This window comes from Oryx dammah, unplaced genomic scaffold, assembly GCF_014754425.2.
Source record: "Oryx dammah isolate SB20612 unplaced genomic scaffold, SCBI_Odam_1.1 HiC_scaffold_28, whole genome shotgun sequence".
In the NCBI taxonomy this organism is placed as follows: Eukaryota; Metazoa; Chordata; class Mammalia; order Artiodactyla; family Bovidae; genus Oryx; species Oryx dammah.
In genome coordinates this window covers 19,815,362-19,842,659 of record NW_024070212.1, presented here as the reverse complement: position 1 = coordinate 19,842,659, position 27,298 = coordinate 19,815,362, and the positions used below count along the sequence as shown (strand labels likewise).

Sequence of the window (27,298 nt, the reverse complement as noted above, 5' to 3'; positions counted from 1 at the left end):
CCTTCTCTTTGTTCTTTCCCTGAATTGCTCCAACAGTCTGCCCGGTACCTGAGCTAACATCTACAGTTTTCTGCATCTTACAGCATATATTCATGAATATTCCTGAATATTCATTGGAGGGACTGATGTTGAAGCTGAAACTGTAATACTTTGGCCACCTGATGCGAAGAACTGACCCATTGGAAAAGACCCTGATGCTGGGAAAGGTTGAAGGCGGGAGGAGAAAGGGACTGCAGAGAATGAGATGGTTGATGGTATCACCGACTCAATGGACATGAGTTTGAGTGAACTCTGGGAGCTGGTGATGGACCGGGAGGCCTGGCATGCTACAGCCCATGGGGTCGCGAAGAGTCGGACATGACTGAGTGACTTCACTTTCACTTTTCACTTTCATACATTGGAGAAGGAAATGGCAACCCACTCTAGTATTCTCGCCTGGAGAATCCCAGGGACGAGGGAGCCTGGTGGGCTGCCCTCTATGGAGTCGATTTAGCAGGGGCAGCAGATTACTTTTAATACCTAATACAATGTAAATGTTATGTAAATAGTTGTAAATAAAATGTAAAACGATGTACATAGTTGCCAAGGCAGGGCAAATTCTAGTTTTGCTTTTTGAAACTTTCTGGATTTTTTTTTTTTTTTTTTCCAAATATCTTCCACCCACAGTTGGTTGAATCCTCAGATTCAGAACCCATGGATACCGAAGGCCAACTGAAGTTGTTTCACAAATAAGGAAACCAAGGCTCAGAGGAATTTAAGCACTTGCTGAAGGTCACACAGCCACTTACAAAGACATGATTAGAACCAAGGTCAGCCTCACTCAAAGTCTGTGCTCTTCATCCCTCCAAGCCCATTGCTTCACTAAGGAGATTACAGGCTTTATGAAGTCATTGTGCCCAGCCTTGCTTCTTCCCCTTGTTACAGAGGGAGGGAGAGCTGGAGAAATAGTTTAGAAAAGAAGATGCTAATTCTCTAAGAGTATAGTTTTATTTGTTTATGCAAAAAAATGTTTATTAGCAGATGGGGAAACAGTGGAAACAGTGTCAGACTTTAATTTTTTGAGCTCCAAAATCACTGCAGATGGTGATTGCAGCCATTAAATTAAAAGACATTTACTCCTTGGAAGGAAAGTTATGACCAATCTAGACAGCATATTCAAAAGCAGAGACATTACTTTGCCAACAAAAGTCCGTCTAGTCAAGGCTATGGTTTTTCCAGTAGTCGTGTATGGATGTGAGAGTTGGACTGTGAAGAAAGCTGAGCGCCAAAGAATTGATGCTTTTGAACTGTGGTGTTGGAGAAGACTTGAGAGTCCCTTGTACTGCAAGGAGATCCAACCAGTCCATTCTAAAGGAGATCAGTCCTGGGTGTTCTTTGGAAGGAATGATGCTAAAGCTGAAACTCCAGTACTTTGGCCAACTCATGCAAAGAGTTGACTCATTGGAAAAGACTCTGATGCTGGGAGGGATTGGGGGCAGGAGGAGAAGGGGACGACAGAGGATGAGATGGCTGGATGGCATCACCGACTAGATGGACATGAGTTTGGTGGCTCAGACAGTAAAGCGTCTGCCTGCAATGCGAGAGACACGAGTTCGATTCCTGGGTCGGGAAGATCCCCTGGAGAAGGAAATGGCAATCCACTTCAGCACTCTTGCCTGGAAAATCCCATGGACGGAGGAGCCTGATAGGCTACAGTCCATGGGGTCGCAAACAGTCGGACACGACTGAGCGACTTCACTCACTCACTCCAGTGAACTGCGGGAGTTGGTGATGGACAGGAAGGCCTGGCGTGCTGCAATTCATGGGGTCGCAAAGAGTCGGATACAGCTGAGCGACTGAACTGAAGAGCCAGGTGGAAGGAATAAAAGACTCCTGATTTAAAGGTGACGAAGGCATGGTCTCACCCTTGAAGTGGTCACAGAAAGGAAATGAGACCAAGGTCAAAGCACAGGACAGAGTGCTTCAAGTCTATCAGCAGGACATGAACAAAGAGATGTAGGTACACTGAGGCTATATATGTGGGAGTAGGGAGGCTTCATGAAAGAGGAGGTGATATCTCACGGAACCATGAGGAGGACTTTATGGGTCAAGAGGAGACTGAAAGCATTCCAGCCAAAGGCAACTTTATGTGCAATGCAAGGAGCTGTGGGACGGCCTGGTTCATGTCATGAATGATGTGCAGCTCAGTATGGCGGGGGCTGAGGGTGGAGTTGGGGAAAAGTGGAAAGGAGTATGGTTGGAATGATATATTGGAGCTCAAATGCACTAAATGTTTGATTAAGTAGATTGCCTGGTTAGGAATTCAGCTGCTTTCGGTTAAAAATCCCAGAGGTGTTCAAGGGGATAGGATCCAGTCTATTTGTGAAGGTGTTTGGCTTTTACAAATGGCCTACTCTGTTATATATTTTAATGGCTCTGGTAAGAATGCTGGGAAAGGAACTCCAGGGAGCAATAGATAGTAATTGAGGCTGATGTAATTTGTAGGGTATTGGCCTATCTGGACTTATCTAATAAGGATTTATAGCTAGATGAAATCTAAAGTATTAAATCTAATTCCACCCCTCTCACATGCTCTGTAGCTCTCACTCTAACTCTCCAACCTTCCCTCCCTCTCTAACAGGGAGGAAGCAAGGCTTCCTTCATGAAGCCGATAATTTAGTTAGTGAAGTAGTGTGCTTGGAGGGATAAAGAGCACAGACTTTGAGTGAGGCAGACCTTGGTTCTAATCATGTCTTTGTAAGTGGCTGTGTGACCTTCAGCAACAAGTGCTTAAATTCCTCTGAGCCTTGGTTTACTTATTTGTGAAACAATTATAGTTGGCCTTCAGTCAACAAACCACTCTCCAGATGCTAGCTATCAACAGTAGACTGTGGTAGCCAGAGTGATAGAATATAAAATAGAAGTTCATCAATTGAAGAAAAATAATATACCCTACCATACCAAAGTTGTTAGAATAAATGAGAATATAAGGAGCCTAGTACACAGCTGGAACCTGAGAGTACAAAATGCTGGATTAGGAGGCAGAATAACTTAATGGTTAAGAGTTCAAATTCTGCAGCCTGACTCCTGAGTTTGCTTACTAGATCTATGACCATAGACAAATTAATTAATTTATTATCTAACCTGTAAGGGTGTCTGCTTCCTCAAAATGGTAAACCGAGAGTAATAACAGTAGCTACTTCATGGACATGTTGCAAGAATTAAGAGTTCATTTAGAATAGTACCTGTCACCAACAAAGCGTCCTCCCACCATTCCCCACCGCTGTCACTGGATTAGCAAATTACAAGGCACTCACCAAAAACAAGTGCTAAAGATTCCATCTCTTTAACATCATTCTAATTGTTTTACTTCTCTCTCTAGCTCATTTCTTGTCTTCACTCAGATTATCTTTCACCAGACTACTGCTAAAGGCTCTTCTATTCTTCGCTTGCATTCCCCTAATATATTCACACACTAGCCAAAGTGATCTTCTAAAGAAAATCTTATTATTTTCTCACTTTATACCTTTTCCCAGGTGATTTCACTCCCCTCCTTCCCACTTTCCCACCTTCCCCCCACCACATATGATCTCATTTCATCTTCAACAACTCTTGCATCTCAGATGCCAAAATTAATAAACAAAATCTTAACAAGAAACAGAATATTACATAGACTCAAACATCTCCTACAATTACAAATGGAAAATAAAAATTTTACATTTTTTTTCTGAGAGATACCACGTTAATCAACTGATCAGAATTATCATTCACAATAGGACAAAGCGAATTATATGCCTCCTATATAGTTCAGTGAGAAGGATTCAATATCACTTCCGCGGTTTTCCTGCCAAAAGTGTATATCCTAAATCTGAATCAGAAAGAAACATTAGAGAAACCTAAGTTGAGGGATAGTCAACAAAATAAATGGTCTGTGTGTGGGTGCTAAGTCACTTCAGTTGTGTCAGACTCTTTGCGATCCTGTGGACTGTAGCTGCCAGGCTCCTCTGTCCATGGAATTCTCCAGGCAAGGATACTGGAGTGGGCTGCCATGCCCTCCTCCAGGGGATTTTTCCCAGCCCAGGGATCAAACCCTGCGTTTCCCGCATTGGCAGGTGGGTTCTTTACCACTAGCACCACTTGAAAAGCGCAGATGGTCTATACTCCTCAAAAATGCCCAAGTCATCAAAGACAAAGACTAAGGAACTAGTCCAGATTAAATGGAGGCCATAGAGACATAACAACTGAATACAGCATGTGATCCTAGACTGGATCCTGGCCCAGTTTTTTTTTTTTTTTTTTTTTTAAATTCTATATAAAGGACATTATGGGACAATGACTAATTTTCAGTAAAATCTGTAGTACTATATCAATGTTAATTTCCCAAATTTGACAATTATACTGTAGCTACGTGAGAAAAAAGAATTTTACTAAGAATGTATTAGCAAATATATATTAGAGCTCTTCAGAGAAACAGAACAAAAAAGATATATACTCAGAGAGTAATAGCAAACAAGCAAAAGAGAGAGAGAGATTTATTATAAGCAGTTGGCTCACATGATAATGGAGGCTGACAAGTCCCTAGATCTGCAGGGTGAATCAGCAAGCTGGAAACCCAGGAGAGCTGATTGTGTAGTTACAGTTCAAGCCTGAAGGTCTGAGAACCAAGAGAAGCAGTTCTACAGTGCCAGTCAAAAGCTAACAGGCTGGAGACCCAGGAAGTGCCAGTGTTTCAGTTCAAGTCTGAAGACAGGTAAAAAGCCAATGTTCCAGTTCAAAGGCCATCAGGTAGGAAAGAACTCTTTTTCAGAGAGGGTTAGCCTTTTTTGTTCTGTTCAGGCCTTTCACTGATTGGATGAGACCCAGCCACAAAAGGGAGGGCAATCGGCTTTACTCAGTCTACCAATTTAAATCGCATCCAAAACCATCCAGAATAACATTTGCCCAAATATCTGGGCCCCCTGTGGCCCAGTCAAGTTGACACTTAAAATTAACCATTGCAAGTAGTTAGAGGTAAATGGGCTCTATCTCTGAAGCTTACTCTCAGATGGTTCAGAAAAAATTATATATGTGTAGATACATAAGAAATAAAGCAATCATGATAAAATGTTAATATTTGGATAATGTGGGTATCAGGGTGAGCAGTATACAGAATTATTTGTACTATTTGTAGTTATTTGTAATTTCTGTAGCTCTGAAAGCACTTAAGAAAAAGTTAAAAATAAAATGCATACACACACAGAACCATATATCCAATATGACAGCTCTTCTTGGATATCATAAAGACACTACGAACTCAAGTCCAAAAAGAATTGGACACCTAGTCTCCCTCTTCCCCACCCTTCCAACCCTTCTTCCAAAATTCTTGTATCTTAGGGAACAAATGCCATCCATCTTGATGCACAAAGCTGATAATTATCCTTCATGCTTTCCCTCCCATAATTAGCCCATCACCACACGCTATGGGTTTTACCCTCCTAATGTATACCTTGTACCCACAATTTCTTTCCATCTCCACCTCCACTACCACCATGGTCCAAGACATCAACATGCTTACCTAGACTGCTACACTAAGCTTCAAACTGGTCTTCCTGCTTGTGCCATTACCTCCTTTACAGTTCTCACACTGAAGCCAAGGAACTTTGCAAAATACAGATTTAAAGATGAAGTGAAGTCGCTCAGTCATGTCCAACTCTTTGTGACCCCACGGACTGTAGCCCACCAGGCTCCTCTGTCCATGGGATTCTCCAGGCAAGAATACTGGAGTGGGTTGCCACTCCAGTATTTAAAGATGGCTAAATGCAATGCATGATCCTTGATTGACTTTCAAAAAATAAAGGCACTAATGAGACAACTGGGGAGATTTGAATATCAGCTGTATCAACTATTAGATAATAGTATTGAACAAATGTTAAATGTCTTAGGTGTGGTAATGGTATTGTGGTTATATAGGAAAATGTCCTTGTCTTAGAAGATATATGTTGAAGTATACAGCAATGAAGTAGAAAGATTTTTCAACTGTCAAATGATTCAACAAAAATGGTAAGTTTTTATTTTTATTATGTATACACATATTCAAAGAGATTAAAAAGCAAATATGGAAAAATGTTAGTAAATATAGATGAAGGATAAATGGGGTGTTCAATTGCAATTGCAACCTTGCAATTGACATTATGTTAAAAAATTTTTTTAGTGTTATAAGGGTATTGTTCTATAAGAGAATATCCCTCTTATTAGGAGGAGATATGTATTAAGAGTACCTAGGGATGAAATGTCATGCTATCTGCGATTTATTTTCTGAAAAAGTATACAAATACATTTTTAAAGTATACAGGTATACATAAAGTGTGTGTTCAGTCACTCAGTCATGTCCAACTCTTTGTTACCCTATGGACTGTAGACCACCAGGCTCCTCTGTCCACGGGATTATCCTGGTAAGAATACTGGAGTGGGTTGCCACTTCTTACTTCAGGGTAGCTTCCCCAGCCAGGGATCGAACCCCGAGTCTCTTGCATTTCCTTCATTAGCAGGTGGATTCTTTACCACTGGGCCACCGGGAAAGCCCCTATATATATATATATATATATAACAAATGTAAAAAACAGTGAAAGGTAGAGGATGTTGTTTTGTATTATTCAATTTTTCTGCAAGTTTTAAAATTTGCAATACTGAAGTTGGGGAGAATACATATATGGAGAAATTATAAAATATTAGGAAACACAATAAAATACTGATTGAATTGATGAGTTATATATCTTTGGTAAAATCTGGGCCTGTTATATCCCTGCTGAAAACCTTCCCTAGCTTCCTACCTCTCCTAGGATAAAAACAAAACTGCCTAACAAGACCCACAGAGCCCAGCATGATGCCTCTTCTCCCCCCAGCCTAGGGCACTGGCTCACTCACTTCCCATCCCCATCATCTCTGCCCTGGGATCTCCAATCATAACTAACTACACTCAAGGAACCACTCCCCCAAAGTGTCTCCTCCTGGCCTTTGCACGTGCAGCTACCACACTTATGAGGGACTGAGAAAGGGGTTTTCGTGTCCCTTCTAAATGGCTCCCCTGTTTTCTCTGCTCTCCTCAAGCTCGATGACATGCCTCCTTAGTATCCTGCTCTTAGTGCCATCACAGATCTTAGCATGCAGTATTGCAATGGTCTGATCATTTGTCCATCTTCTCCAGTGTTCTGTAAGCTGCCTGAGGACAGGGCCTGTCTTACCTCCCCAGTCTCCAGGACTGGTCTAGCGCACAATAATTATGTATTCGATAAAGGAAATGGACTTCCATTTTCTTGTATATAAAAGTGTTGGGCTAGATCTACAAGATCTATTGGCAATAAAATGGATCAATCCCCACTGTTCAGGAATTCTCGTTTTCTTCTCAATTCCTCAGGTTCAGAACGGCCTACGACCCCAAGAGGGGCTTCCCCGGCTACTCAGCGGTAGAAGAATCTGCCTGCGCTGCGATGCATAAGACTCAGCATACTTGGATCTTCCCTATAGCTCAGATGGTAAATAATCTGCCTGCAATGTAGGAAACCTGGATTCGATTCCTGGGTCAGGAAGATCCTCTGGGGAAGGGAATGGCAATCCACTCCAATATTCTTGCTTAGAGAATCCCATGGATAGAGGAGCCTGGCGGGCTACAGTTCATGGGGTCGCCAAGAGTCGGACACGACTGAGCGACAAACACTGCTACTGCTGCAGGAGACCTGGGTTCCATCCCTGGGAGGGGAAGATCCCCTGGAGAAGGGCAGAGCAACCCGCTCCAATAGTTTAGTCTGGAGAATCCCATGTACAGAGGAACTTGGCGGGCTGCAGTCCTTAGGGACGAAGAGAGTCGAAAAGACGCCACTCGAGTGACTGAGCATGCACGCACGCACGACCTCAAGAGGTAAACAGAGACTACAGTTCCCGTGAGCCCTCACCTCCCTGGTCTATCGCGTAGCGAGGACTCCATTTCCCAGAGTGCCTCTGGACGCGAGATCTGCATTCGCCCGGCTTGTCAGGAGTTCCGTCCCAGAGAGGGAACTGCGGTAGCCAAGCCTGAGTGCGAGGTAGAAAGGGTCTAGTTTGGGGTTCAGGGAGGGGGCACAGGGACCGTGGCTCAACCAAAAGCCCGGAGTTGCACATACCCTACTCTTGGAACCTCCAACTCATTCTTTGCGAATCCCCTTAGAAGCGCGGGCTCTCTCTAATCATCGCCGCCCTTCAGGTGCTCTCGGCGGAGGCCACAATCCCTCCATGTCACACAGAGGAAAGGGGCGGTGCCTCGCATCACACTGGTGTCTAGACGGGCTCCCAGGGTGGACGTTGGCCTGAGGCGAGGGCTGGGGTGGTTGAGACGCTGGTACCGAGAGCGAGGCCCTGACCCTCACTGCTCGCGTCTTTGTCTCTGCCGTAGCCGATGCTGAGTGGGCAGCTGGTCGTACGCCTGTTCTCCATGGCCAGCCGCGTCTGTATGTCCCGGGGCAGCGCGGGATCAGGGGTCATCGGCCCCGTCGAGGCTGCCATTCGCACGAAGTTGGAGCAGGCCCTGAACCCTGAAGTGCTGGAGCTGCGTAATGAGAGCGGCGGCCACGCGGTCCCAGCGGGCAGTGAGACCCATTTCCGCGTGGCGGTGGTGAGCTCTCGCTTTGAGGGACTGAGCCCCCTACAAAGGCATAGGCTGGTCCATGCGGCGCTGTCAGAAGAGCTGGCTGGGCCAGTCCACGCCCTGGCCATACAGGCGCGGACCCCCGCCCAATGGAAGGAGAACCCTCAACTGGACACAAGCCCCCCCTGCCTAGGTGGGAGCAAGAAAAGTCGAAACTAACCCTGGACTTGGAGAGAGGGAGGACCAGGATTCAAGCGGGTTTCGTGAGAATAAACTACTGGGGCTTTCTTGCATTTAATACAGTCTGGTATTTGTTAGAAACAGTAATGTAATGTGCCCATTTAACCGGCATATGCGTATTCTCAGGAGAGAGTAATTCATTTCACATTAAGGTTAAGCTAAGGAGAGGGGACAATCCCTACTATTCAGGAAAAGCTGCCCAGTTGTTTCATTTTAAACTGTGACTAAGGAATCGCCAGACTTGATGTAAGTTACTAGTAATCCTGTACATTAAAAGAGAAATTATCATATGAGGTGAATTGCAGTGGTGTTAATGGCCTGCTGTCAGTGCTACAAATGTTCTTCGGAAAAGAAAGATACTTGAAGCCTAGGCATAGTCAGAAAGAGCTTTGTTAAGCCAGAAAAGAGAGGAAAGTTGCTGCCAACAGGGGAAAGAGCCCAAGCAAGGGCAAAGAAGCAGGACTGGGCAGAGTTATTGGACAAAACAGCAATTACGGATGCATTTGAACTTCAAACTTGGGGGATGTTTGGCTTGCTAACAACCTGTCCATTTCCAAAAGGATTTGCATTTCTCATGAGGAAAAAAATCTTTAAAAAAACAAACACTAAAGCAGTGAAAAGATTAGAACCTAGGAAATGAATATAGAAGATGGAGAAAACTTTACATAGCCCTTTTTCTTATGAGCCTTCCAAACGTTGTCATAATCCTGAGGGGAAAAAGAAATGTCTAGATAAGCAATTTTCTGATGATCTCTGTGTGGAGATTGAACTTAGTAAAGAAAAGGCTTGGTTAACATTTATCCACCATTTCCAGCTAAAAAATTTAGACTGCATCTGGTTGCGCAGTAGGGAGTCATCACTGAAGAATTTTGAGAAAAGGATGGCAAAGAGCATTTTGGGGCAGTGATTGTTAGTGGGTTGTCATAGGGAATTGGAGGCATGGAGAGTAACCAGTGGTGAAGGCAGAACTTTGGCCGAGAGGTAAGCTGTTGACATGAAAAGGAAGGAGTTGATTTGAGAGCTATCATTTTTAAGTCAAGAGGATTTGATTAGAACTGAAATGGACTACAGTGAGAAGGGAGTCAATGGTAACCCTCAGGCAGGGTTTTTAGATTTCTTCACAGATAAGAATTCCCAAGGGAGTTTGTTTAAAATATGGTTTCTAGGTCACCTCTTTTCCAAAAAAAGGATTCTGAATCCACAAATCAAGAATGGAATCTGGAATCTATATTTTTTAAAAAACACACACAAAAGGATTTTGAGTGAAGTTGGTTCTGTTCGCAAGAAATATCACTCCCAAGTTTTTATTTGTTTTCATTTGTGGAGTCTTTAGATTTTTTTAAATTTCTTTTTGTAAATATTATTTTATTATGGCAAAAACTGAATATGAGATCTACCTTCTTAACAAATGTTTAAGTGTATGATACATTATCACTGACTACAAGTACAGTGTCATACAGCAGATCTCTAGAGTTTAATCATCTTGCTTAGCTGAAACTTAAGGCCTGCTGATTGATAATTCCCTACTTCCCTCTCCCCATCACCCCACCCTGCCCCTAGCAGCCAACATCCCACTGATTCTATTCAGCTATTATAGATAATTCTGTAAGTAGAATCGAGCATATTTATCTTTCTGTGGCTGGCTTATTTCACTTAGCATAACATCCTCATGATTTATCACAGCGGAATTTCCTTTTTTTAAGGCTGGCGCGTATTCCATTGTATGTATATATTAATTTTTCCTTATCCAGGCATTTGTCAATGAACGTTCAGGTTGTTTCCACATCTTAGCTATTGTGATAATGCTGCAATGAACATGAGAGTGCTAACACTTCTCCAGGATCCTGATTTCAGTTCTTTTGGGTAAATACCCAGAAGTGGGATTGCTGGATCATATGGTAGTTCTATTTTTAATTTTGAGAAACTTCCGTGTTTTCCAGAGTGGTTGCACCATTTTGTATTCCCACCAACAGTGTTCAGGGGTTCCAATATCTCCCCATCTTCATCAATACTTTATATAATATATATATATATATATATTATTTGGGGGCTTCCCTGGTGGCTCAGAGGGTAAAGCGTCTGCCTGCAATCCCGGAGACCTGGGTTTGATCCCTGGGTCGGGAAGATCCCCTGGAGAAGGAGATGGCAACCCACTCCAGTACTTTTGCCTGGAAAATTCAACGGACGGAGAAACCTGGTAGGCTACAGTCCATGTGGTCGCAAAGAGTCGGACACAACTGAGCAACTTCACTCACTATATATTATATATATATAATAGCTATCCTGACAGGTATGAGGTGGTATTTCATTAAGGTTTTGACTGCACTTCCCTGATGATTAGTGACATTGAGCATTTTTTATATACATATATACTACTGGCCACCTGATGTGAAAAGCCGACTCACTGGAAAAGACCCTGTTGCTGGGAAAGATGGAGGGCAGAAGAGGGCAACAGAGGATGAGAGGGTTGGATGGCATCAACTTAATGGACATGAGTTTGAGCAAACTGGGCGATAATGAAGGACCCCTGGCATGCTGTACTGCGTGGGGTTGCAAAGAAGTCAGACACGACTGAACAGTACCTATTGGTCATCTTATGTGTTTGGAAAAATGGCTACTCAAGTCTTTAGCCCATTTTTTGCTATTAAGTTGTAGGATATTACCCCAAGTTTTCAAAACTAGGAGACTATGAGGGCCCTCTATCTATAAAAGTGGGAAGGTCAGCATACAGGCTACCTCAGGAAGTAAATGTGATGCATCGTGTCACTCTGGCCTTCAGTTTGGAGAAAGAAGTTGTTTTTCCAGCTCACCTCAGGAGGCAGAGCAAAGTTGGATGTAGGCAGAGGCAAAGAAGCAGACGTAGCCATTTTAGGTTTTAAGGATTTGTTTCCTTTTTATTTTTCATCAGTATTTTTCATGTAATTTTTTTTACATCAACAGAGTTGGATTCAGGGTTCCCCAGGAGAGTAAGGGAGATGGATGGGTCCCTCCAGGGAGGTGCAGGGGAGAGGGCTGCGTCCAGCAAGTGAAGGGTGAAGAGAGAGGGCGCACACTCATACACTGGGCACTGGAGAAGGCAGTTCTTTGAGCACAGACATCAGAGAGTTGAACAGTCACCACCTGGTTCACTTTTACAAAATGGGAGTGACCATAGGGTAGGGGCACCAGACGCAGCATGAGGAGGCTGAATTTGGATTTTCTTTTTTGTTTTCACTTTTTTCCTTTTAACTTTTTAACATTTACAAACAGCTAAAAACTACAACACATCACAGCTACAGTGTTGGGGGTGGAGGACGGGGGCACCCAAGAAAGCAACCACACGGGCTGGGGGGCAGGGGCAGCTTAACCTACATGGGCTATCCTGTGGAGAGGGTGAGATGGGGAAACTGAGGCTTCTGGTCCCTGCATTAGGGGTCCCTGGCTTACTGCTGAAACTCTTCCCACTTTGCAGGAGTTGCTGGGAAAGCCCTGTTCCTGCCCCGCCCCAGCTCCTTGTGCTTTGGATCTGCTGGTTTGACCACATACTGGTTTCTTCCCCTCCCCTGCTGCTCTGCCTGTGGGGACAGTCGAGGCGGGAGGGCAGCTGTGCTGTTCCTGTCTGTGCTATGTAGTGGGGAGAGCCTCTCACTCCAGAGGAGGCCTGTGCTTCTTGAGAGACGGGGAGGAGATGAACCTTGTCGGGTGCCCTTGGCTGTCCCTAGACTGTGAGACTCTTCTCCCAGCCTGCAGAGGCTCCTGCCACCCAGGCCAGGCTCAGAAACAAGATTAGGGGAGGTACTGTGGGGGGCAGGTACTTGTGTGTGTGTCCACTGAAATTACCCTTGGCTTGTATTTTAGGACAGTATAATGACACCCCCACCCCACAGCATACACACACACACATACATAAGTGTACACAAGCATTCACACACACACAGTCCTGCTGAGCTGCCTCAGAACTTAATATATAAATAAATAAGAATCAGAAAGCTAATTTCAAAAAATTCAGGCTTCTTGTAGCCCAAATTGAGGGGGAACTGGAGGCCAGGGGGCTGAGGTTTATTGCTACTTCCCCAGCATCCAACAAGAGGCATGAGAGGGCACTCTAGGCCCTTCCAACTCTAAGTTCTTTTGGTCCATGGTCTACATCAAGCCTTAGCCCCTGGCATAATTACCTGCTTATGGTTTTGCCAGAGCCCAGGCAGAGGGAATAAGGGGGAAGGCAGGAAGCCTGTTCTAAAGCCCCAGGGGCTGGGAAGAGCAAGGGCCTCTCACTAACACTGGGGGAGAAGGGTGGGGCCAAGCCTTCTCTTGTGCAAAGTCAGGGGTGGTAGGAGGTGGGAAGTAGAGCGGCACCCCAAATCTGGGATGGAGGAGCCTTCCCTGTAGTCCCTGCCCATGGGGTCTCACACATGCACACACATACATACACACACACACACACATACATGGCTAAGACACTAAACAGGAGGTGGGGAACAAGGGCTCTGGCAGCCAGGATGGCAGGGCAGGGAACGGGAAGAGGGGATTGTTGGTCTCACAGTGTGCCTGCCACCCGCAAAGCCCCAGAGATTCCCTCACTGCAGCACCTGCCCCCGAGTCTCGGGCAGCTTCAGGGCCAGAGAACTCCCGAGGGCAAGGGCAGCAGAGGCAAAGAGGATGGGGGCAGCCTTGGTGATTCCCACAAAGGATGTGAAGATGCTGATCCCCAGCACAGCTGCCAGCTTACACAGGGCATTCAGGAAGCCGAAGGCTGTGGTCCTGTTCAGGAGTCCCCCAGCGCAGCAAACAGGGTGGAGGGGCCGGGGAGAGAGACAAAGGAAGCGGCATGGGAAGATTTGTGGGGGAAGAGGGGCAGGTGGAGAGGGCCAGCAGTGTCCAAGAGGGAGAGGAAGGATGGAGCAATTAGAGAGGAGGGGTGCACACCAGGGAATACAGATAAATTGGGAGGCAAGGGGGAAGGGACACCAAAAAATTAGGTTAATAGTTAAGACTTCAAGGAGTGAATATAAAAGCTACTAGCTTAACAAAAAAAAAATGCTACCAGCTTTTAGAAGAGAAACTCAAGGGGAATATGTACCCTTTTACCCCTAAAGATGCCTTTCCCCATCAGCCCCCTTCCTTACCCCATTTCTGTCCTGCCCTCTGAGCCCTAAACCTGCTGCCCTGCCCCCATCACACGCGTGTTACCTCTTGTCCGAGGGGTAGAGTTCAACAGTCAACACGTCCAGCGCGTTCCAGGATGCGATGCTGACCCCCCCGAAAAGGCAGAGCAGAGCGATCATGGCGGACTCACTGTTCCCAAAAGACAGGAAGAAGCAGGAGACACAGGACATCACGCTGGAGCCAGCTGGAGCCAGGGAGGAAGAAAGCAGCATGAGCGTGGCCATGATGAAAGCCACCCACAGCCCACTCTGTCCCTTCGACCAGGATGAGACACTTTCTTTGCCAGGGTACCCAAAAGGAAGGCTTCTCCCTCATCTCCAACCTCACTTACATTGTCTTTTTATTAACAGTATCACTACCAACCATTCCTCGGTGCAAGCTATGCAACAGACAATTGGATGGTTTACACACATTACTAATAAGTCAGCCTCCTAAGAGGTACTGTCATCACTGCCATGTTGCAGATGAGACAGCTGGCTTCACAGAGGTGAGTAACTTACCTAAGAAGGCAGTGGAGCTGAGTTTCAAAACCCATGACCCCAAAGCCTGTATCCTAGACTTGCTATTCTGCCCACCTCCTAGCCCCAGAGGAGCTTCCTCACCAGACCCCACCTGGTCATGCAGCCCCCACCTCCCCCCACTCCCTCCAACCAGAAGACATGAGAGACAGACCCTTCTCTGGCTAAGCTTTCCACAGACTAAGGTTAGAAGCCCAGTGACGGCCATGCCCTCCCCCCGGCCTCCTAGTCAGTTCTGACACACCACCACCCAGCCTCTCCCCCTTACCAAGCATTCGGAGCCTGCCAATCTTGTCCATGAGCAGAGCAGACACAATGTTCCCAGGAAGCACAGCCAGCGTCCCCAAGAAGCTGACAAAATACACCATGTAGGCGCCTTCACCCGTCCCCGTCACGTCCAGGGGGCAGCCCTCCTTGTTGTGCAGGAATGTGCTGTTCACCAGACGGCTGTTCACAAACTTGTACTCAAACAGGTCTGGGGGCGAAGGCCAAGACAGGCAGACAATCATGGCACATGTGAGAGGGAGGCTGCTGTTGCTTATGCTCAGGGCTCTGCCTTTGAGGGGTTTAGCAGGCAGGGCTCTCAGAATCAGTCAGGACACTATGGTAAAACATCAGATAACATCACCGTAGGAGCTAGGATCCTTTTATGTCATAAAATGACTGCAGTTTACCAAATGAAACAATGCACTTGGCTGTTTCTATGTTTTCTCCTAATGATGTCTACTGCTTTCTTGTTCATTCTTTTTGTCTGCTCTAGCTAACTATAAGCAGTAGCAGAGCCATAAGTTTAGGACAAATTACTGAGCAAATATTAAAAAGAATCCTATCCATTTTTTTTTTCCTGCAAGATAGGAAAACTCATTCAGCACTCCATTTAGAGGTGGGAAACCTCAGTCTAGCTCACAAAACCAGCATTTCATGTGCATATAGTTTGAGAATCCCTGTTAAAGAAAAGGATTAAAGCCCTGGCTCCCTTTTCTCCACCAAATATCCCTTTTATTGTTTTTTTTTCCCCCCAAGGCTTCTCTTTTGAATGATTTTGCCCTCTTCAAAAGTGCATTAATATCACAATATTGAGTTGCTTCAATTCTAGCCAAAAGCAAACAAACGATGTTTTTGTCAGATGTTCTACTTAATTATAGAAAAATGATCAATTACCATTAGATTGTTGTAATTGCTGGTAGTAACTAACAGACCCCCTATCACCTCCAAGGCTCTGAAGAGCTCAGCTTGAGAACCCTGAGTTAGAGAATGAAGAAGGTTCCCTTTCTCCAGCTCAGGGTCCACCCAATCCTTTGGTCTGTCAGCCTCTAGCCATCCCACCTTACCAGTGTTATAGAACACGGTGTTGATGAATGTGCAGTTGCGGAAGAATGTGTTGCTGGATGTGACATCCTCGAAATAACACTCCTCAAACAGGGAGTCCTCAAAGGACACTGACTTCAGACGTAGCCCAATGAACCTGTAAAGCCAGGATGATGAAAGCCACCTTCCCCTCATTCTTACACCCTCCTCCAACACTCATGAAGTAACAGTGAAGTAAGACAAGAAGCTGCAGGATTGAGAAGAACCACAGGTCTTTGCCCCCAAACACCTTGTCTCTGAACCCCCAGACTCACAAAAAAGGCAAAGGGTAGGAGGGATGGAAGGGGTGAAGCTCAAAGATCCCCACATACTTGTCATTGAAGTACTGTCCCCCTCGGTGGATCTGATTCTCCAAGGTGAAGTTAAAAGTCACATGCTCCACACGTTCCCCAGGAAACACTTTGGTGCGGGCTGCATAGTCCACCGCTTGGAGATGGCGGATCATGTCAGGAAACCAGACAGTCAGGCCATAGTAGCTGAAGCGTCAAGGGCAATGGAATCAGGGCTCATGGATTAGAACCACACAGTCCAGAAGGAGAAAGAAACAGAGGAGTCAGCCCATGTTAGGACCGTGCTCACCTCCCCAGCCTCATCTCATCTCATCTTTCACCAGCTGCTGTGGTTCTGGGGGACTTCAGGTTCTTCTAACCCTCCCGCCTATTGCTTCTTACCTCCCAGGCATTTGCTCTACCTCCTGTTTAAAACAGTCTCCCCATCCCACCCTCAGCCTAATTCCCATTCATCCTTCAGGACTTACATCCCCTCTCCAGCCTACCAGCGATCTGGGTTGGGAAGCCTGTTCCCAGTGCACATCCCCCACCGTGGCAATCCTCATTACAGCTAGTTTGTCTAGCTCCTAGACCAAGATGTAAACTCCATGAGCACTGAGACCATATCTGTTCCATCCCAGCAGAGTACCTGGCACAGAATAGAAGCTAAATACTGTTCTGCCTGTAATATAAGTTTGTTGGATTAAGGAGTGAGGTAGAGGAGCCGGGTGGACTATCAGAGGGGATCCAAACAGCACCTTCCCTCATTATTCATCCCCTTCATTTCCATTTTCTCCACCTCTCTCTCTCCCCACCCACAGACCGTCACATCCAGCACTTCCGACCCAGCCCACCCAGCTCCTCACCTGAATGACATGGTGAACCACACACCCATCATCGTCAGTGTGATGCGGCGGTATTCTGGACCAAAGCAAGAGAGGAAGTTCCCCCAGACCTAGGCGGGATAGGACAGTCACACAGCGGCTGCCAGCCGGTAGTTCCAGCACCTCCAGATCCCAGTTCTTCTGCCCTACCAGCTCCCTCCAGTTCACAATCACCCCCACGCCCAAGCTCCAGCCCTGCCCTCCTCTCTACCTCTCCACCATCCCCGCCCCCATTACCTGCCCTCCCAGGCTCAAGGCCCGGACCCCCCAGCGCTGGTACCAAGCCCCTGTGTCGGACTGGATCTCAATCAACTCATCCTCCTGATGAATTGTCTTAATGTGGGTTACCTGGGGTCAAAATAAGGAGTGAGCAGTCACTTAGTCTGTACTTTCCAGCCCTTCCAAGTACCCCAGTTTCTCCTGTGGTAGCAGAGTGGGAAATGGGAGGGAGACGTGATACCCTGAGAGATCCCACTGAGATCTCAGTGCAGTCTAGGAAGGTGGGCGTGAGTGGGGAGAGAAGTCCAGGGAGGGGCCAGGTGTGGGCACTCGGAGGACTGAGGGGAGGACTGTGGCTTACCGAGAAGACTCGCTCAGGATGCCCCTTGGCTCGCATGTTGGTGTCATGGACCTGCTTCAGTACCATCCAGGCCTCATCATGCTTCCCATTCTAGAGCCACAGAAACAATCCCCACATCCAGGTCAGCCCCTCCCTCACCCGGGGCTACAGATCCCTCTCTCTCAACCTGACCTAGGGGCACACCCACCCAAAGAGCCCAAGGGGGAGCCCAGCAAGAGGTAACCAGGCTTGGGCAAGAGTCAGGATCCCTTGGCACAATGGAAAGAGAAACTGAAAACGAGGGAAATGAAGATGATGGGCGAGTATGTAGTCAGAGCAGGAGCATCCTCACCCTGCTGGGTCAGGATAAAGTAGGGGGAGGGTGGGCTGTAGGAGGGCCATGGTCAGGACCCCTGCCTGCAAAACCCTAAGCCACCCATGGTGAAGCAGGTCCTCTGGTTTTAACACCCACAGAACTCCTCTGGAAATACATTCTAAGACAAAGGAAGTGAGATCAAGGCCCCCCAGACCTCGGACCCTGGGAAAGGAAGGCTGCCACGTGGACCAGACCCATCCCATGGTAGGTGTTTGAATGCAGGAGCCCCTGCTGCCCTCCCCCGAGCCCAGCCCCAGCCCCATTCACCTCCAGGAAGAAACGGGGGCTTTCAGGCTGTGTGGTCAGAGCCCCAATGGCAAACACAGAAGGGAAAGCGCAAACGAGGACAAAGACCCTCCAGCTGTGGAACTGGTAAGCAGACCCCATCTGAAAGCTCCACCCTGGCAAGGACAGAGTCACAGCGTCAGCAGAGAGGCCAGAGACTGTAGGGTCCTACCATAGGGAGCACAGGAGAGGAGAGAGAGTCTGGAGTACATTTTCTGGGGGCTGCTCACCATAGTGAGGGATGATGGCCCAGGCCATAGCAGCTGCGTACACTCCACCGATCATCCAAAACATGCAGAGCCAGCTCAAATGCTCCCCACGCTTCTCCTGTGCCAGAAACTCCGAGAAATAGGAGAAGACGATGGGGATGGACCCTCCGATCCTGGAGGGCATTGCAAGAATTCAGCGTTGGAAGATGGCTATATTCCTGATCCCATACCCCAGCGCTCTGGATTCCCAAGTCCCTTTCATCTTCTGAACCTTTTAAAGAGAAACTCCTTCTCACCACCATGCCCTATAAGCTCCCTCACCACCAGCCATCAGGCACCCACCCTTGGGACCCTAGGAGACAGGCAGGCAGGTCTCAGGGAATGGGAAGGAACAAACGTTGAATCTTGAAGATGACTACAGAGTTGGAAGGGAGAGCCGATACTCACAGAAAAGAGGGGAAATCCCCAAAGGGAGAAGAGCAAGAGGAATCTGAGGAAGCAGGCCAGAAGGGAGCTGGCAGACCATGCGGAGGGGACATGCAGGTGGCAGAGGAAGTGTAGCAGTTGGGTGGCTCAGGGCTGCAGAGCTCTGGCAGGTGTGGGTATGAACAAGGTTTGTTGTTGAATGCAGGAAATATTTATGCTCTGGGAAAGGGATAACCACAGATAACCAGGGGTGAAGTTGAGCCCCACTGAGTCTCTTGAGGGAACCAGGCTCAGAATGGGACTAAAAGGTACGGTGGAGGAATCGGGAGTGAACCAGATATGGAATGGCAATCTGGACAGACAGTAGACAGGTCCTGGACAGGGAGAAACTGGCCTGAAGGGAGAGGATTTCATTCATTCAGCTTACACATATTTGAGGTATAGCTGGTGTGCCTGGCACTATGCAGGGCCCTAGAAGTATAACAGCAACCAAGGCGCAGCCCTGCCTTCCAGGGGCTCACGAGGGGAACACTCACCCGACCCCAGAAAGGAGACGGCAGAAAAGGAAAGTGCCATAACCCTGGACGAAAGATGAGAAAAAGGCGAAGACACTGTTGACTGAGAGTGAGATGAGCAGACACTGTCTTCGACCCAGCCGATCAGCCAGCCCTCCCCAGAGGAAGGCTCCCACCATCATGCCCAGGTAGACAATGAGGCCTGAAGGAGGAGAACAGAGGCAGAAGGGGTATGAGCAGACACACTAAGGTTCTCCCACTCCGCCAGACATTTAAATGAGCTGAAACTGCAGCAGCATGGACAGAAGATCTGAAGGACTTGTAGGAGCTAAGTCTACCCAGAGATGAGATCAAGTGAGAGAGGAGGCATTACATGAGCAAAGATGGAAGGTCATCTCTGCAGCCTGGAGGGTCAAAAGCAGAGATGCAGACATGAGCCAGCCCTAGAATTCTCCTTTCTTTCCCTCTCATTCCTTCTTGCTCATTCTCACTCTCTTGCTGTCTCTCTCTCTCTCTCTCACACACACACACACACACACATACACAATACCCCCATCTCTAGCTTGCCTGGAATGAGAAATGGATCTGCCTACATTCCCAGACCTTCCCAGGATCCCCTCTAGCCTCTCTAACTTGATGCCCTCCAAGCGGCAGGAGGTGTCTCTCATGTTCCCTGGGAAAGAGGCTCCATTCCTTCAATCCTCCCAGGAAATCACACACACACAAAAGTGAAAGTGAAAATTGCTCAGTTGTGTCAAACTCTTTGTGACCCCATGGACTGTAGCCCACAGGCTCTTCTGTCCCTGGAATTTTCCAGGAAAGAATACCAGAGTGGGTTGCCATTTCCTTCTCCAGGGTAACTTCCCAACCCAGGGATCAAACCCCAGTTTCCTGCATTACAGGCAGATTCTTTAGAGCCACCACGGAAGCCCACATATAAATCCATTTTTTATTCCTTCCAGTTCCAATACTTCTGGTCCCAAAACTCCCCTGTTCCTTTCTTCCTTCATAAAATCAGAGTTGGAATTGGTCTTAAAAGTTATCTACTCCAAACTCTACATTTTACCCAGGCCCAAGTCCAGCCCGAGGGAGAAGGAAACTGCCCAGGATCTCGTGGCAACTTGGTGACAGAGCAAGAGCTGATCCCTTCTGAGGGATCCCCTTCTAGGGGATTTCCTCCCTTGGGATCTCCAACAGGAAAGGCCATTAAAGACGACTCGCTGGCCCCTGAACATTCCCAATGCTAACTGAGAGCAAGTGTGACCAGCTTCTCTGGCTGGATTCTTCCCAGCCCCCCACCACCCCAAACTGACTCTCCACATTTAAATCAAGGAGTTTGGATACTGCCTTCTTGTTCCCCCCAAAAGGGGAAATAATCAGGGTAACGGGAGGAAAGACTTTGAAGAAACATTAAATGGGGGTCCATCCCACCACAGCTGTCTCCTACAGAACTAAGCAGACCACCCCACAACTACATGCCCAAGCCCGAGCCCATGTGCCTTTTCTCTTGCACAGGCAACCTCACCCTGACCCAGCCTCTAGAGGAGGGTGTCAGGGTCGGGGGAGTGGAGGCGGAGAGCATGACAGAGGAGCCCTGAGCTCTCCCGGGGATATCTTGGGACTAGGATCCTCAGGAATGCAGTGGTAAGGTCAGGAGCAGTTCTCAGGCACAGAGAACTGTTTTCCATTATTTGGGGCGGGATGGGGCTGGAGCGAAACATATCTTACCCAGCATGCCTTTGTTGGAGTCAGACAGGCACATGTCTTTCTCAGCACTGGGCAGCACGAAGCCCACCACGAAGACCTCAACGCCATCGGCCATCAGTGCCAGACCAAGTACGAAATAGAGTGTCCACTGGAAGCGGCCATGGCCACACTCCCGTAGGATGGCTTCATACTGCTGGGCTAGTTCTTCCCGTTCTTTCCGCCGCTGTGCTTCTCCCCGCCCCCCCGGGGGACCCTCCCCATCACCCAAGCCCCCCCTCACTCCAGCCAGGGGCGCCCCATCTGCCATCCGCTCGCCTTTGCCCCCAGACTCTGCCCGGGGGATGCCCTGGTATTCCCCCTCGTAGATCTCATCATCCTCGTCGTGGCCCTCCGTAGCATCGCTAGACGCGCCGCCTTCCTCCTCATCCTGGGCCCCTTCCCCGCGGTAATAGCCATCAGCAGGGGCGGGGAAGTCGTCATCATCGTCCTCCTCCTCAAAGCGGGAGTACGATCTCCGGGAATATTCGTCCTGGACTCTGTCCAGGCCCTTCACCACCTTCTTGGCTGCATGCTTCTTGACTTCCTTGGCAATGTCTTTGGCCCCACGGATGAAAGCTGCCCGGTCTCTGAAGCCCTCTTCCATGATGGTGCTTGGGGACTACTTCACCGAATCTTCCCCCTTCCTTATTCTGATTTTGCGCAAGGGCTCTTGGAGTCAGAAAGACCGCTTCCCGGAGTTACTTAGATGAAGTGTGTTTGAGTAACTCTGGGCACAGAATAGAATATAGGATCTGGCCAGTGAGTGTCTAGGAGGGGAAGGGAGGGAAGAACTTTGGCCCACACCCAGTTCAGTTGGGTGCATTGGGAAGGAAGAAGGGGACAGGGGGGACTGGAAGGGGAGGGGGAGCCAGGTTGGGGAGTCTAAGCTGGGGAGCCAGGATAACTCAGAAAAGGCTGCTACTTCTCTTCCAGGAGCCTCTGGAGATCTAGAAAAAGATAGGAGGGAGAAAAAAGGAGGTTGTGAGGCCTAAGACATTGAAGAAGGCCAATATAGCGCTCCTGCTGACCCAGAGCCCCACCTGGGCCTTGTGTTACAGAGATGGCCTGCTGGCCTTAAGCCCGACTCAGGAAAAAAGGATGACTGTCTGGGCCTGCTATGGGCCATTCAGAATACGTCCCTTACTTTGACCTTGGAGACTAGACCCATGGGATTTGCTCCAAAGTCACGATCACCTACCCAGAGCCCATCTCCTGATCCCTGGCCCCACTTCAAGAACAGACCCTTTGCTTTACCACCCACCTGCCAAGGATAAAACAGGAAATAGAGAAACCAAAACTCCCTTCTCTAGTCTGGTCTGGGTTTCTTACTGGGAGCAGAGCTTGGGGGAAACGTATAGAAGGACAACTGAATCCTTCAACCTGTTGCCTTCAGACCACTGATGGCATATGAAGATGGGGCTTTATGGTCCTTCCTCAGGTTCCATGTTTGTAGTCTTCACAAGGAAGAGTCTTCTCCCAACATAGATCAGTGGGTGAAAGCTCAGCTTCCAGAATCAGACAGACTTAGATTTGACTTCCTGCTTCAACAGCTTACTAAGTGACCATGAGCATGTCTCTGATCCTCAAAGCCTTAGTTCCCTCTCATTAGAGAGGGGAAAGTAAGGATTAAATGACATAATGAGTATAAGCTCTTTACCATAGTGCCTGGCACATAACAACTGATGAATAAATATTAGTTATTACTCTTTGTGGTGATAGTAATGTGGTAAGATGACCTCCACTCCCTCACAAGATGTTAGAACAGAAGCCACCTGTGGATGCTCTTTAGGGTGAATGGCAGAAAGGGATACTGGCAAGGAGAGAGCTGGTTCAGTGCAAAGCGCATGACAATCAGATGACATAAATTGAAATTCCAGCTCTGCCATTTACTAACTGATCTTAAGCAGGTTCCTGAACATCTCTAAACCTCAGAGTCCTTATATTTAAACTGGGGATAATAATCTCTATTTCTCCAAATTGATGTGATAATTTAATCTCACAGCAGACCTTCTATTAGTTTCTTTCCTTCCTACTAGATTGAAAACTGTGAAAGAAGCAGCAAGGGCAAAGCGGGGGGGGGGGGGGGTCACATTTGGATGCTGTTGTAACCTCCCAATACAGAATCCCAAGACCCCTCTGTGTTCAAACAGATGCCAGCAGCTGGACCCATATTGTCTGCTCCAGACAAACAATGGAAGACTCACAAAAAGGGAGACCTGGAATCTGGGGTCATGGGGAAAAAGGGGCAGACCAAAATCTAAAAAAGAGGTGACAGCTGGCTTGCCACCTTCCTTCAGGATGTCATAAATGGGCCCCCTTTCACCGGTGGGGGTAGGGGTGGAAAATCAAACACATACATTTCCAACATGGGCATCTAAAGTCTATGGTTGTACCTCCTTCCTCCACGGCCTCCCTTTCTAATCCCCCTTAATCCTTCCTGTTCCTCCTCCAAGAGTCAAGGAAAAGGGAGTCCATAAATACCGCATTGCGCGTAGGAGCTCATATAGAAGGAAGGGGCCTTGGACCTCCCCTCCCCCACAAAAGACATCCTTCAGAGGCAAGCATGGGAGAACCCCCTCTTCCTTCATAGAAGCAGAGGAAGCAGGACTAGATTCTGATCAGAGATCATTCCCCTAAAAATATCCTGCTTCATTCTGTTCCAACCCATCCAGGGCCTTCATTAAATGTCACACATACACTTACACACACACACACAGTGGCCCAGGCAGAAGGGGTAAGTAATGCTATGTAGTTCAGAAAGAAGCACTGGCAAAGCAGAGCCCTACCCCCTCAGGTCAGATGTGAGCAGTGGACCACGATGACCAGAACCAGTGACCCCTATGTCACCTTCTTTCCTTGTGGTTCAAGGCCCAAACCATCCCCCATTGGAGAGAGGGAACAGTGGAATCCCCTTTTTGCATGCAATTTGCTTGCCTCACCTTTCCTTCCCAGTTAGGCTCTCCCCCGAAACCCTGGCACAGGCAGATGGGCCCAGCAGGAGGCACGCTCGGTGTTTGTTTACACTCTCCACCCCTGAGAGGAACCGGAAGGGCACAGAGGGCCCCGGAGCGACGGCAGGACGTGATGGCTCAGCGGCCCGCTCCCCCAGGGCCAACAAGCCCATAAGCTCAGGAGGGAGAGAAAGAAGACAAATTCTTCAAGCTGGTAAGAAAGTGGTGCTATTTTTAGCCCCCAAAGCAGCACAGGGTGGCTAAGCTTGTGGGAGGGAGACAGACTCAGAGACATAGAGGTTAAAGGAGACAAGATTCAGGGTTACAGGGCTCTTTAAGGTCGGTTGGCTTCACCTGATGGGAAAACACGCCCGAGAGATTTTCTGCAGAGGATGGGGGGAGGCAGGAGAATCTGAGCAAAGGCTTCCTCTCAGGATAACTCATCAGCCCAAGATTGGTTGTGGGGTGGGGAGGTCCAGAACCCCTCACCTCCATCAAAGCCCCTGACTTTGGAAGCCACCTGGATTTCCGAACCCACCCTAGCCCAGGCGACAAGGTCGTTAAGAAGCAATCACTTATCAAAACATCCATGGTTGCGGGGGAGAGAGGTGCTGGAGCACCCCTCCCCACCACTGCTGGGTAACTGAGCCTCGATCCCCACCCCAGGACAGCCAAGGCTGCACCACTCCTGCCTATATACTACCCTACGGTTTGGAAGATGGAGTCTCCACAGTTCTGATGGGGAAAAGATCAAGGTGCCAGCTGAGAATGTCCAAGGAGGAATTTGGAGAGGCAGGGACCAGAATGCAAGGGGAAATCTTCAGGAGCGCAGGCATAGAGACCGCCCCTGCCAGCATCCGCGGCGACCCTCCCCATCCGGCCCTACTCTGGTATAAGAGCGGAGCCCCTAGAACTGACTGAACCCGTTCTCCGAGCGCCTCCCCTCACCCTTGATTCTGCTGCTGGACTAGTGCCCATCAGCACTCAACACCCCTTCCCCCGACCACGGAGCGACTGCCTGCCTCCAGCCCCACCCCCAACCGTACCCCCAAGCCTGGTTGTTCACCACCTCTATCTACCCAGCATTTCCGTTCACCATTCCGTTTCTTCCCTCCTTCATCTGCCCTTCCTCCACCAACCCCCTCCCCCACACACACACCCCACAAACCCAACCGCTCCCCCCGACCCGCAACCCAAGTCCAGGTGCACAGACTGAGGCAGCACATATTCTCCCGCCCCAGCCAAGGTCATCCATCACGCGGGGCGAGGGGGGGAGGTGGAGGGGGGGTGCAAGATGAGTTGGGAATTGGAGTTTGAGGGAACCCTATTCCACCTTACAAGCCCCCACCCCCGTTAATATCTGAGGAGAGTAGTATGAGCTTGGTTAAGGTAGAGAAAAACACCCCTCATCCACATATATATGTATAAATATATATATTTCCTTCTCTGATCAACACAGCAACCACCATAAATGTCCATTCAAACCACCAGCAATCCCGTCACCCCTGGTGAGGGACGGTCACCCTCCCCACAAGCAAAGCATCGGAGGATAAAATGGCTGCAAGACAAGGCGAGGATGCTTCTGCCCCGGGGCGGGGTGGAGCTGAGAAACTGAGAGAGGGGTCTCACCTGGGCTGGGTCCCCCAGATAAGGGAGTCCGGGTGAGGGCGGGGGTCCCGGCGGTGGGGCAGGCGGCAGCGGCGTCTGCTCTGGGTACCAAGGGAAGCAGCAATGCAGACCTGCCCCCCCACGGGCTTCGGCCCCCCCCCCCCCCCCCCCCCCCCCCCCCCCCCCCCCGCACCAGTGAGCAACGGGAGAGACCATTGTTGGGGGGTGGGGAGAAAAAAAGAGGATGGGGAGGGACTCCGGGCTCGGGGAGAGGCGGTGAGGGAGCTTGGAGGGGCTGTCACAGGGGCAGCGGGAGATGACACCAGCCCCTCCTGGTTAAAGACTAAAGGATCTAAGGAAAGTAATACTGATGTCAGGAAGGCAAGTGGGAAGACAGAAAGGGAGATGGAGAACGAGGCAGCCCCTTCCTCAGCGCCTCAGTCCCAGAATGGCAAGACCCACAAATGTTAGGGACTCGCTCTGCCTTCAAATCGCCTCCCTTTCCCTTCCTCACTGTTCCCAGGCAAACTCCCAAATCTGGACTGCTCACACTGCAAGTTTACCTGGCTGTTTCAGAGGAAGCAAGAATAACAAAATGTGGTTTTTATCCCAAACTGCCAGAGAAGGAAACTCCTGGATCCTTGTTATCTCTTTCCAGAAATAGTCCAGACTATTTATTTCCAATCAGACCTCCTTGTCCTCCGTTCTGCTGGTGACAGCCGAGATTGGAGAAGCTGCAGGGGTTTGATAGGCATGACCAATTGGGCATCTCCCCTTCCAACTATTTCCTTCTTGTTGTTGTTTAGTCCCTAAGTCATATCCTACTCTTTTTCTGCCCCATAGACTGACTAGCCAGGCTCCTCTGTCCATGGGATTTCCCAGGCAAGACTGGAGTGGGTTGCCATTTCCTTTTCCAGATCTTCCTGACCCCAGGGATCAACACTCATCTCCTGTGTCTCCTTCGTTGGCAGATGGATTCTTACCACTGAGCCACCAGGGAAGCCCTAGGTATTTGTTACAATGACTCAAAAAACAACAACAACAATCTCCCGCAGTACTCTTCCCCACTTTCTCTTACCACACACACACATACACACACACACACACACACTTCTGCTTCCAGGGCAAGAACAAAGTGAATTGGTTTCATTTCTTTCCTTTATCTTTCCTTTGCCTCAGTATCAGTAACCTGGGCTTAGAGACCCAAGACATACCACTTGGTGAACATATTTGCTTCAGAGATGAGGGAAGCAGGGTACTTTGGAGATGCTCATACTGAATGTGAGTCTACCTATTCGAGGTAAGGACTGGGGTTATTTGGACAGAGCACTGACCAGGGTTCTCACTTCCAATAAGCTGTGGGCCCTTAGTCAAGTTCTCTGTCTCTCTGAACCCCAGTTTTCTCATCTGGAAAATGAGGGGCTTAGAGTAGATGCTGCATTGGATCTCTTATATTTAATAATGTGTGATTCTGTTCTGTTAAGCACAGAGGTTTCAAAATGTTGGGATACGTTGCATGGAGAGGGCTGGCAGCTGGGTGTCCCCAACCTCACAGGTGGCATTTGTGGTACTGAATTTATCACTGACAAAGATATGGGTCTCTGGAGTTTCACAAAGCTACATC

At 48.4% G+C, this 27,298-nt stretch overlaps 2 protein-coding genes across 3 annotated transcripts; one reads left to right on the top strand and one right to left on the bottom strand.

Moving 5' to 3' along the window:
* The first annotated feature begins 6,588 nt into the window (after positions 1 to 6,588).
* BOLA1 (bolA family member 1) lies at positions 6,589 to 9,114 on the top strand. The gene is made up of 2 exons (XM_040230804.1): positions 6,589 to 8,036; positions 8,384 to 9,114. Exon 2 carries the CDS (start codon positions 8,387 to 8,389, stop codon positions 8,792 to 8,794), a length of 408 nt encoding a protein of 135 aa, XP_040086738.1. The 5' UTR covers positions 6,589 to 8,036; positions 8,384 to 8,386; the 3' UTR covers positions 8,795 to 9,114.
* Positions 9,115 to 11,712: 2,598 nt separating this feature from the next.
* SV2A (synaptic vesicle glycoprotein 2A) lies at positions 11,713 to 25,811 on the bottom strand. Of its 2 annotated transcripts, none has more exons than XM_040230764.1 (13): positions 25,696 to 25,811; positions 21,098 to 22,062; positions 19,391 to 19,571; positions 18,450 to 18,601; positions 18,202 to 18,335; positions 17,580 to 17,669; positions 17,237 to 17,347; positions 16,982 to 17,070; positions 16,158 to 16,322; positions 15,810 to 15,943; positions 14,747 to 14,953; positions 13,985 to 14,144; positions 11,713 to 13,555 (listed from the first exon to the last, which is right to left on the bottom strand). In XM_040230764.1, the coding sequence occupies exons 2-13, from the start codon at positions 21,717 to 21,719 to the stop codon at positions 13,372 to 13,374; spliced, it is 2,229 nt and encodes a 742-aa protein (XP_040086698.1). In that variant the 5' UTR covers positions 21,720 to 22,062; positions 25,696 to 25,811; the 3' UTR covers positions 11,713 to 13,371. The 2 variants fall into 2 exon arrangements, with proteins under 2 accessions (XP_040086698.1, XP_040086699.1); XM_040230765.1 differs by lacking the exon at positions 25,696 to 25,811 and adding an exon at positions 24,055 to 24,130.
* Between the last annotated feature and the right edge of the window lie 1,487 nt (positions 25,812 to 27,298).

What these genes read in the sequence shown, in the direction of transcription:
- BOLA1 (XM_040230804.1), top strand. Translation starts at nt 8,387, where the DNA reads ATGCTGAGTGGGCAGCTGGTCGTACGCCTGTTCTCCATGGCCAGCCGC.
- SV2A (XM_040230764.1), bottom strand. Translation starts at nt 21,719, where the DNA reads ATGGAAGAGGGCTTCAGAGACCGGGCAGCTTTCATCCGTGGGGCCAAA. An exon ending in CGTCTCCTTTCTGGGGTCGG is followed by an intron (nt 18,602 to 19,390) that starts GTGAGTGTTCCC and finishes AATGCCCTCCAG; the next exon opens with GATCGGAGGGTCCATCCCCA. An exon ending in CCTTGAGCCTGGGAGGGCAG is followed by an intron (nt 17,071 to 17,236) that starts GTAATGGGGGCG and finishes TATCCCGCCTAG; the next exon opens with GTCTGGGGGAACTTCCTCTC.